Source organism: Cottoperca gobio, chromosome 14, assembly GCF_900634415.1.
Source record: "Cottoperca gobio chromosome 14, fCotGob3.1, whole genome shotgun sequence".
Taxonomy (NCBI): domain Eukaryota; kingdom Metazoa; phylum Chordata; class Actinopteri; order Perciformes; family Bovichtidae; genus Cottoperca; species Cottoperca gobio.
The window spans coordinates 9,793,212-9,804,543 of record NC_041368.1 but is presented as its reverse complement, the minus strand read 5'-3'; the positions used below and the strand labels follow the sequence as shown (position 1 = coordinate 9,804,543).

Here is an 11,332-nt window from a genome sequence, read left to right as displayed (position 1 = left end):
ATATATCCTCTAAAGTCCTCTACTATCTCAATGAAACAACTCCACAATAAGTATTCTGTTAGACCTGCTCTTTGACATCACACCAGCTGTTTTCTCTCGCCTGTTCCACCTACCTGCTCTGTCTCCCTTCATGGCGTCCCAGATGTTGCAGTTAAAGTCATCGTAACCAGCCAGCAGCAGACGACCAGAGCGTGAGAAAGCCACGGAGGTGATGCCACAGATTATGTTGTCGTGGCAGTAGAGGCTGAGCTCCTGGTCTGCACGCAGGTCAAACAGCCTGCAGGTGGCGTCGTCCGAGCCTGTGGCGAAGGCGCTGCCGTTGGGAAAGAACTGAGGAGGAGCACAGGAAGATGGATGAGAAGCAGGAAGTGTGGATACAGCTATATCAAGATACTATAAACAAGAGACGACAAGTAGGTGATTCTGTGTCGTTTCCTAATATGACAGAAAACTCTGTTCTCATTGGCTACCCATGTCTCTGCTATTTGGACTGAATCTGATCCGAGATGATCACCAATATGTTGTAATACTGAATCCGTCCACCTGTCATCTATCAGATATAACCTGTGTGCTGCATCAGTCCAGACTCAGGATGTTCAGATATGGTGTTAATTGATAATCTTGTTAATCCTCTAGCGTGCTTCCAGTTTAAATCCCCCCCCAAAGCTGGAGACAAGACAGCGTGTGAGGTCACCGTTGAGACAAATCCTGGAGCTGCTCTGTTGATAGTGTATTAGACAGCACACCGAAGGGATAGACTGCCACTTTAGACCACTTTGGGCTGATACCAAGGCCAGACATTTGGAATTCATAATATCAGTTAATAGAAAGCACATTGTGTACAAAACGTCTTTCTTTTGTATCTCTGGTGCATTTAGATTTATTTTTGGGAGGATTACATAATATGTGTTGATATTGTTTTAATTTGTGTTTTACTATCCACTTTGTGGGTAAATTGTTTATTAAATGGTTAGCAATGGCAAATTAAAGACCATTAATAAAATGCTATATTTTAGGGAAATGTCAGAAAATAGTGAAAAATGTCCATCCCACTTTGTCAATGTTCAAGGTGATGTCTTTAAATGTCTTGTTTTGTCAGTCCAAAACCCAAAGATATTCAGTTTAATATGATTTTAATCCGAGAAAAGCAGGAAATCTTTATATTTGAGAGGCTGAAAACAGCATTTTCTGCCATTTTGCATGAAAAATTACTTACTATTTATTTTTCGGTCAATCGACGAATCGATTTGTCAACTCATCATTGCAGCTTTAATATATTTAGCATATTTTTTTATATATGTTGCATATATTTATTTTTTTGTGTAATCTTTTTAAGACTTGCTAAAGCGCTCCATCCAGACTTTGGGAGAAAATGTGTTATTTCCCATGACGAGTAACCTGAACCTTGAGTGCCGCTTTATACTGAGCCCAAGTAAATAACAAAAACAAAGATAAAGATAGATATTTGACAACTTGCAGTTTGGTCACAAGGCCCCCCGTGCCCTGAGCACACTCACGCAGATGGCGTTGATGTCCGACTCGTGGCCCGTGAAGGTCTGCCGGCACATGCTGTCCCTGATGTCCCACAGTTTGACCGAGGCGTCGCAGGCTCCCGACACAAAGGTGCGGAGATCGGGCGACAGGGACAGACTCATGACGTCACCGCTGTGGCCGGAGAAAACCGTGGTCTGCTGACTCGTCTCGATGTCCCACAGTGCACTGTGGCAGAGAGCGCAGAGTTAGACACTGATCAGCTCGGAAAAAACATGTTTGCGTCTGCGTTTTGATCTCTGTGGCTCACCATGTGGTGTCTCCTGAACTCGTGATGATTTGATTGTCATCGATGAAACGGCAACATGACAGGTAACCTGATAGAACAGAGGACAGGCGTCAGTGAATAAAACTTGCATATTAAAAGGTGATCTGCACATTTACACATTTAGATGTCTTTTTAAGAGAAGTGATAGAAGAGTGGCATTACTAGCATCTACTGTAATACAATAAGAACTAAATAAGAATATTATTGTAACTGATTGTACAAAACATTAGGGCAAAGGTGGAGATGTGATGCGAATGTCATTTCCTGCATTTGTATCAATCTAGAAAATCATTTATTTATGATGGAATTGGTTATTGAGCTCTCTGTTGTGTGGACATGACACCTGATACTTTATGATAATAACATTGTCTTTGCATCTTTCCCACAAAGAGCTGTCCTTTGAAGCCTCATCGTTGATAAATGGTCAATTCAAGCATCTTTTTAGTCTATTACACCCCTGTCTATAATGCATTAAAAACATAGTTATAAAGCTTAATACCAATAATCATACCACATTATAAAGCATTTTATAATGACTTATAAAAGGTCAGGTATCATAATACACTGACAGTATTTTAATCGTGTATTATAATTCCCAGAGTTTCATTATAATCACAGTTATAATGCATTATAATGGGACTTATTACTCTTAAGGTGTCATTGTTTGCTTTAGGTAAAGTAAAAATTCCTTTTACAAAATTGTATGTGTTGCATAGATTTATTGATATTTCTTCACTTTACTTACAACTATAGGAATTATAATACACTATGAACCTTGTCAAAAGTAAGTGACCAGCAATTATGACGTATTGTGATACTTGACCTTGTAAGTCATTATAAAATGCTTTATGATTATTGTTATAAAGCAGTGCTTTTAACTATAAGTATAAAATGCTATAAGCTGATTATAATGCGTTCTAAGTATGTTTATAATGTATTATAGACATGGCCGTTATAGAAAGTGTTACCGATTTTTATAACCTTTCAAAACCCAAAGAAGTCAGGCTGCAAAAAGCTTATCGTCGTGAACGCACAGCGGAGATATCTTGATGTCAAGTTACAGCCTATTTTGCAAATGACGTACAACAGCACAGTAGCTACAGTGTCACAAACCGGAGTCTCGCAGACGGGAGTTGATGTCTCAGCTCATTAAGACGGTGCTGCATTAAGACGGTGCTGACCTGCGATTAATTAACCATGTAAATTAAATCTTCATTGTTTAGGGGTTTTGGGAGCAGAGGAAGGGGGAGTGCTGCACGTTCTTCTGAAGCGTCTCATCATCGCAGGAAGAGTTGAACTCTATCAGAAGTGGTCGAGAGTGCAATGTTCTCTCACCTGTGTGGCCAGGTAGCTCCCTGCTGACCCTGACGTTGCCCTCGCGAGTCTTCAAGCAGTAGATGGAGCAGATATTGTCCAGGCCTCCGCAGGCCACGTAGTTCCCAGAGGGGGCGTACGCACAGGTCATCACCCAGGAGGAGCGCAAAGGAATGGCATGTATCTAGGAAGGTATTTGGGAACATTTAACTTTTGGAGTAGAAGGAAACCCAATGCAAACTCTTAATAAGAGCATAAAATGAGTTAGTATTAAACTGTAAATGGCACAATAAGTCATAACAACATTTGTAAAGAAGGATGAGTCAACCACACTCCTAAAAGAAAAAGACTTTACTCCACTTTCACTTCCAGTTCGGATGGAGGCCAAGTGTGACTATTTATCCAGCCGATGAGAATAATTATTAAGCTGACTTTACCTTATTAGTGGTGTAGCTGTCCCAGACGATCAGTTTTCCATCTTGAGAGGCACTAACCAGAAGCCTGTGGAGACAAACATTTCATAACCTTATCTAGGGATGAACATTCAGTTCATTTTCTGAATAAATTAATACTGTTGACTCTCATTTGAAACAAAAACCCCAGTCTCCCACAGTGACTGGTCCAATAATACAGGGAAAATGTTAAAAACTGAACATTTTGGTTTTACCAAATATCTTAGAACATACTCATAGGCAGATTAGCCTCTTTTTGTTGTTGCTTTGTGTCCCTCTGTAATCATTTGGTGTCTCTTTGCAGATGTTTTGCATCTCTTTGTAGTCTTTCTGTGTCTCTTAGTACTTAGTCCTAGTAGCCATTTTATGTTTCTTTGTGTTCATTTGAGTCTCTTCTTGGTTGGTTTGCGTCTCTTTCAGTAGCATTTTGTAGGTGAATGCCAGCGGGGCCTACCCTCACTACAGCTTTTGTGCTATTTGAGTCTGTAGTTCTGAACCTAAAACTGTTCCAAACATGTTTAAAAAGACTTTTGGATGTTTCAGCTCTGTGTTGTTGAAAACTCAGAGATGTTGTCAGTTTTGTGAGGCTTATCTGAGGCACAGCAGTGCTTTGAGCTAAATGCTAATGTCAGCATGCTATCACAATGACAATGCTAACACACTGATGTAAAGCAGGTGTAATGTTTATCATGTTCACCATTTTAGCTTAGCGTGTTAGCATTCTAACATTAGCTTATTATTACTAAACACACAGCACAGTGTAAGCAGGCAAAGACCTAGCTTAGGTTACCACTTTACAGAACGGCTACGTAGCCTGCACCAGTTTGGTACGTTCATTATGAATTATGCGTTTGTTTGTTTGTACATATTGAAATGTAATGTATTATCCCATGTAAAGTTGCTATTGTATGGAGCCAAATTGTAATGGTACATTTAAGTGATGCCAGAACCAGTAGGCTACAATGAAATGCTTTAATCACACATCACAAGTCAGCAAGACAAAATGTTTGTTACAGTATAGACTCACTTTGAGTCAGTGCCCCAGTGCATGGCGTAGATCTTAGCAAGATGGCCACGGAGGGTGCGTCTCGTGCGCATCTGAATCCGCCCCACAGGATCCAGACCAGCAGTTATCTAGGTTAGTGAGCAGAGGTTAATCAAACAATTAGTTCTAATGAAATTCACCCTTTTTTTTCTTAATAATTGTGTGTGATGGAAGCTTCTTATGATTGTAATAACAATATTGTAAGCAATAAGACATTGAGGACAAAAACAGTACAGGTACAGCTAATATGTCACGTCAAATGTAATGATACGAATACATTTAGATGTAAATATGAATTTCTAAATGAGGATATTAAAGGCATTTATGAATCACAGCACATGGTGATAATGTGAATGGAAATTGGGTATAAACATCAATTAGTAATCATCTATTTTTTCCAAAGTGTGCATTACAAAAAGGGAGTGTAATTTGATTAAAAAAAGATTTCAAGCAGCTGTTTTGCTTTTTCTATGCTAACCCAAAAAACTCCAGGTCTTTAAAGCCTGTGTTTTTCCCATGATCTTATTATCATGTTTCTATATTGATGGTCGCCAATTATCTCTCAAATCGAGACCCTTAAAACATTTATAAATATTATTATAGCTATGTATTTTACCACCTGGTACATTCAATGGCACTTACCTGTGTCAGGGTTGAATCACCACATGCTTTCCTGGCATCCTGATGGACATGGAATCATAGGATGAAAAAAAAAGACATTACATAACATGTAAATATATTAGCATTTTCATCCTAAAGATGATTACCGAACTATAAAAACATTTAACTTACTCGTATCTGGTTTCTAAGCTGCTCAGCCTCCTGGCGAAGCTGCTCCAGCTCACTCATTTTGGATTTGTGCTAGCCTTCACCTGTTGTGTGAAAACTTCAAATATCAGACTCTGATTTACATAAAGTATCATCTCATAATTAATACAAATGGCTGCCGATGTATATTAGTGAGGCCCATTTGGGATTAGCACGGTTTCATTCTTCCATCATCCAGTAATACAGGTGTCCACTTTCATCAAAAATGAATCAATTAAGTAAAATAATTTACTTAAAACTTTTGTCCCTGATTTGGGAAATAAATAATTAAATAAATAATGAACACACATTTTAATCTCTAAGGTTTACCGAACCCACACAGTGAGAAAAAAACCTTGTAATCTGTTTATCGCTGTGCAACCATGCCTAGTTTAACTGGGGAGAATAATCTGTAATGACTAAGCTGCCATCGAGCAGCCAGCATCGCTACCAGGCAGCAGATACCGAGCGAACACTCCCTTTAACCGAGAGAACTTGTTACGCTATACGGGTTGTGTGTTAAAATCAGAACTTGTGCTAATGCTGGACACACTCATCTGAGGCACTGCGGTTCCTAAAAATTAACATGGCAGGAGATGTATCATTTACTGTAGCTATGGGCCAACTGGGGTCACACACACACTGTACAACACATCATACTTTCAATAGGAAAGAAGCATATCCTGTTCCTGATAGGAGCACAGTTACACATTCAAACAGGGAGCTTCTATTTGCATTTGTGCAGCAATTCAAATCCTCAGCAAACATGCATACAGTGCACACTGCAAAGGAAGAGCAATTAGCTACAGTAGGTCACTGTTCCCTGGAGGGACCTGCGACCAGATGGATCACACGGCACTAATGGAAGCCAAAAGGGGTGCATCATGGGTCTCAGTCTCCTGGCACAGCTGCTCATTTAGCCAATGAGGAGGAGAAAGGCTGAGGGGGGTGATGATGCATCAGAGGATCAGGCCTGGATGGGTCCAGCCAGATGCTCGATGGCATGTTTTTGTCGCCTGCGAGCATCGACTGGAGGGCGAGCAGATTTGTGCTGAAATCATGCCAATGGACATTGTGGTAAAAGACACACATCATAAAGACTCCACCTGCACTGATGCATGGCCTAGTAGCAGACTATAGATGCTACCTCCCTCATGATGATGCTGATGAGGGAGGTGAGCGTTAGAATAAAGCAGTGCCTGAACATTATGAGGGAGTTTCCTGGCCTTTGAGAGCAGATTTTATAACACAAGAAGAGAGAAATCCAAATGTGACTTGCCCCACCCCTTTAAGATGCACATCTGATGTGGAACGACACCAACATGGCATCCACTACATCTGCAACTGGAGGAGAGTGCAGAGCCCACACAGCCACTGCATGTTTGACAGAGTAAATGTTAATGTCAAGAGAAACAGTGCGGCTCTGCTGCTCACTCCCAGGTTAACACATGCAGGCCTAGGCTGGGAGCTCCGCACGGAAATAAAAGCCGCAGTAAAAGAAAGAAGCGGGTACAAGCTAGATTCAAAATATATACGATGTGCTTCATAAGGATGTTTTATTTCACCGTCTGCAGCATTTACAGATTCCTATTGTATTGAAATGGGAAGGCAGGCCCCATGAATGCAGGCTACATCACATATTGATCAGCACACAGTGAGCCGATGAAGGCCTTGGCCACATCTTGTTTCAGATGCTGAGCTACTAAAATGCGGATGTAGCTAAATTAATTTAGTCGAAATGATGCCACGAATAGGCATATCATCACCCAGCCATCTTACACTCAATAGGTCGGCCTACAGCAGGCTGTCACTGCGTTTGATAATGGGTGGCTACCTGTTAATTCTCCCGATGATTTTGCTGCTTTTTTTTCCTCTGCCGTGAAAAAAAACTGAAAGCACCGTCCCCAGAAAAAAAAAATCCCTCGGAGGATTTAGTCTTATTCACTCATTAAAAAAAATGAGATCCACTTAAAGCTCCGTGTGTCACGATTAGGCTGTTTCCAAATCCTTCAGCGAACAGGCAAACGGAGGAGGGCTACACACATTTCCATTTCTCTGCTTTAGTGGAGCCTCCTGAAAAATGATGAAATCTGCTGCTGCTGCTGTTGTGTTGCCGTTTCCTCCTCGAAATGTTTTCTTCCCCTATTCACGCCCGATCAGTTAACAAAAACATCTTTGTCCAAATGCGACGTAAACAAACACAATTGAGCAGCTCGGTCCCCCGGCCCGCATCAAGCACTGTCCATTAAATACTATTCAGTCCGTTTTACTTCGATTCTGCTTCTCGTGACGTTATCCTCGTTTCCTTCCTCTCTTTGGTTTCCTCCTCCCTCTGCCGACACTTCATCAGGACAACCGCCTCCGAGCCAACAATGAATTACCGAGTAAAAATATGCCTCATATAGTAAAATAATGGCATTAATAAAAAGCTTCTGGCTGCAAGAAATCAATCCATCAGCATATCGACTGCGTGGATTTTCTCCCAGTATAGGCTAATGAGAGGCGGCCCTGTCGGTCAGTTATCCACACGGTTCCTGTTTTTTCTCTCTTCTGAATATCATCATTCAGAAACAGGCAGCCAGATCACGCGGTGGGCGCTTTTAGAAGGATCCTCAAATCCGGGCATGAAGCATGTTTCAACCACACCCATCTCTTAATAAATCCCATGACCCCCCTCAGACCACTCTGCAGGTTTGAGATCGTTTGCATTACTTGTATCTGTTCATAGGGAGAAACTATTAGTTGATCCTTTAGGTTTCTCAAGTAAGGGGTCACTAAAAGATTTTTTATATGCATGATCATTTCATGTTTTGCAGGGTGCAGCACAATGAGGAAAGTGTGTAAAATCATGGCAGTATTCTCAACATAGATGTCCATCTTCCCCACTTTGTTGGGGAATTTACAGAATATAGGCGATACATTATGCTTTTCCAGTGATTTTGGAGGTCAAATGAACAAGATATCAGAGCATAAAGAGTTGAACTGATGTTTGTATCAGGTGACATTTTGCAGTTGCCCTACTGAGACTAATTCAGTCAGTGAGTCTGGGGGCTCGTGGAGATCGTGTATGGGATGTAAGGACTGTGAAATTAATTGGATTTGGATGTGATTCAGAAAAATGCTCACAATATTCTATTGAAATCACTCATCACTGCAATAGTGTCCTTTGTTACTCCACAATTTGTCACAACAATCTTCAGTTTAAAGTAAATAAAATGTGTTTTTCCTATTTATTTTTTTACTTCATTTGTATGTTAGAGCTTTACTGTGCAGAATGATGTGTGTGCATAGTTTGCACTAGAAATCTGTTTTCATATTTATCTGCTGGAGTGGGAAAGTTTCTCTGTGCTCACCTTGAATCTGAATGTATAATTTGTGACATCACAATGAGTTTGAAAGCCAATTGTGGTTCAATATGCAATTTACACAAATGTGATGTGGAAACCTCTAGTGCACGTACACTAGTAATGGACTTTACAGTGAAGTAAGAGATATATCAGCAGTTAATCTTTTGGTTTTCAATGCAGGAGAAGGATTAGCTGTAATTTTTTTAATCTTTTATTGGTTAATTGACCTTTTTTGCAAGAAACAAACAAATAATATTATTTGAAGCTGAGCGTTTCTATCTATCTATCTGCCTGCCTGCCTGCCTGCCTGTCTGTCTGTCTGTCTGTCTGTCTGTCTATCTACCTACCAACAGGCCCTGTCACACATATCCGTATGAAAATTGTCAGAGTCCAAATACGTCCAACTTTTCATCGGGTCGGATCGGAAAAGTGAAAATATACAGATACACATATCTAACCTATTGATAGCGCATCACTTACTTATACAAAATGTATCAGAGGAATACCCAACAAATGCATAACGTATACAAAAATATGGGCAACACGCTGGTTACGTAGATATAAGGTAAGGTATAAGTAGCATTCGTTAAGAGCTCATTGTGTTACGCTGGGGTGCGTTGTTGAACGCTGATGTTTTGAGCATGTTCAACATTACCGGACATACCCGATGTGTGCGTCATAAGATATGCAGACGTTACGTGACGTTAATACGGAATACAGTACGTGAATACTTTACCTACGTAAATACCTACGTGACTACGTTAGAGGTACGTTAGATATAGGCTACGTCAGCTGACGGTGAATCCTACAGCCAATGTATTGATAATGAGTGGATAACCTATTCCTACCCTATGTTAAGATTATGCCTGATGACGGAGTAACTTATTAAACGTGTTTCTACAGTACAGCTAGTGTTCAGCATGTTAGCCGTTCTCCAGCATCAGCATGACGTGAACCAGATGGCACTTTTCCAGCTCCGTTGGCCAGACGCTCTGATATGTTTTGTATAAGTAAGTGATACGCTATCAATGGTTGACATACGTATAATAATTTGTTATGTATGCGTCAGCTACAACACCGCTGTGGAAAAGTTGGACAAATTTGGACTCTGACACATTTTGAGCTAATTTTCATATACGCCGGCATTCTGCCATACGGAACTGTGTGACAGGGCCGTATGTCTGGCGTGTTCGGCGTATCGTCTGCGTCCTTCAAACAATCACAACTTACCCTTAATTTATATAAACCTATATGCCGTTATTTCGTATGCGCCAGCATACGTTTCTGTCATACGGATATGTGTGACAGGGCCTTAATTAACTACCTACCTGCCTGCCTGCCTGCCTTCCTACCTGCCTGCCTGCCTGCCTGCCTGCCTGCCTGCCTTCCTACCTGCTTGCCTGCCTGCCTGCCTGCCTGCCTTCCTACCTGCTTGCCTGCCTCTACCTGCTGCCTGCCTGCCTGCCTGCCTGCCTGCCTGCCTGCCTGCCTGCCTGCCTACATTCCTGCCTTCCTGCCTGCCTGCCTGCCTGCCTGCCTGCCTGCCTGCCTGCCTGCCTGCTGCCTGCTGCCTATCTAACTATAATGTCTGTCTCTTTATATTAGAAAATCATTTTTGAACATTTAAGAAAGCGAAGGCCTTGCTCTGGAGCTAATTCTGAAATGGTTACATTTTCAGAATGACAAAAGTAAAAATAGTCGATACTATTAATCCAACTTGTTGGTTAGTGATGCGATATGTGTTGTGATTTAACAGTTCAGCAAATAAAAAGGCACATACATATACTAGACTGTCAGTTTTGTTTTTCTTTACGCGCCAGTTTGTGCTCAGAGAACATTAGATTTTGGCATGTTTGTTTATAGTGTTATGTCTTAACATGGACAGAGTCTTGGAAACCACTTGTCGAGGAGCTTGTGAAGTAAGATTGTGAAGATGCTACATGTCCAACAAGTGGTAGACTGATATGGTACAGTCAGTAGACCCTGCTCTCCTTAACCCCTCTCTCTAACATCAAACAATCCCCACATCAATCCCCTTGTTCATTTTCAGTGCTGGTCTGTTTTCCTGGAGCAGACTGGATGCAGGCTTCTATGGACTGCAAACTGTTTGCCCATAAAAGAAAATATCCATAATTTTAATGAAAACCTATCTCGAAACAGTATCTCAGGTCCTGTCACATAATGATCCCCTTTCTATTTATGGACGTCATCTCTCACAACAGTGACCCCTGGTGTAGAGAAGAGCCATTACAGTCCAGCACACAGTACAACTTTGAATCTGCGCCTGATGCTCACATACAGTATGTGTACATTCAAGTTTCTTCTTAGCGCATACAGCAGACCACCAACTGAAAGCACCACTTCATGAGCACTTATGGGAATGAATTGTTATATTATTGGGGATGTCACGTTTGACTGCAAATAATGGGCGTGGTTATTTTAGACAAGCTGTACCTTTTCTCATTTTTGTGGTTTTTTTGCCCTCCCCTTTTGTCAGTCACATGGGCAGTTTCTGCTCTCCCGTGACACTTTTGAACAAATAATAGGG

At 41.1% G+C, this 11,332-nt stretch overlaps 1 protein-coding gene across 1 annotated transcript in view; it reads right to left on the bottom strand.

Moving 5' to 3' along the window:
• gnb2 (guanine nucleotide binding protein (G protein), beta polypeptide 2) overlaps positions 1 to 7,995 on the bottom strand; it is an 11,466-nt gene extending 3,471 nt beyond the window's left edge. Inside the window, exons 1-9 of the mRNA XM_029448595.1 lie at positions 7,272 to 7,995; positions 5,423 to 5,502; positions 5,273 to 5,311; positions 4,613 to 4,719; positions 3,571 to 3,634; positions 3,155 to 3,317; positions 1,802 to 1,868; positions 1,518 to 1,719; positions 114 to 330 (exon numbers count right to left, since the gene is read on the bottom strand). Coding sequence (XP_029304455.1) covers positions 114 to 330; positions 1,518 to 1,719; positions 1,802 to 1,868; positions 3,155 to 3,317; positions 3,571 to 3,634; positions 4,613 to 4,719; positions 5,273 to 5,311; positions 5,423 to 5,479 — 916 coding nt within the window. The 5' untranslated portion in view covers positions 5,480 to 5,502; positions 7,272 to 7,995. The remainder of the gene's footprint in view (positions 1 to 113; positions 331 to 1,517; positions 1,720 to 1,801; positions 1,869 to 3,154; positions 3,318 to 3,570; positions 3,635 to 4,612; positions 4,720 to 5,272; positions 5,312 to 5,422; positions 5,503 to 7,271) is intronic.
• Positions 7,996 to 11,332: the final 3,337 nt, after the last annotated feature.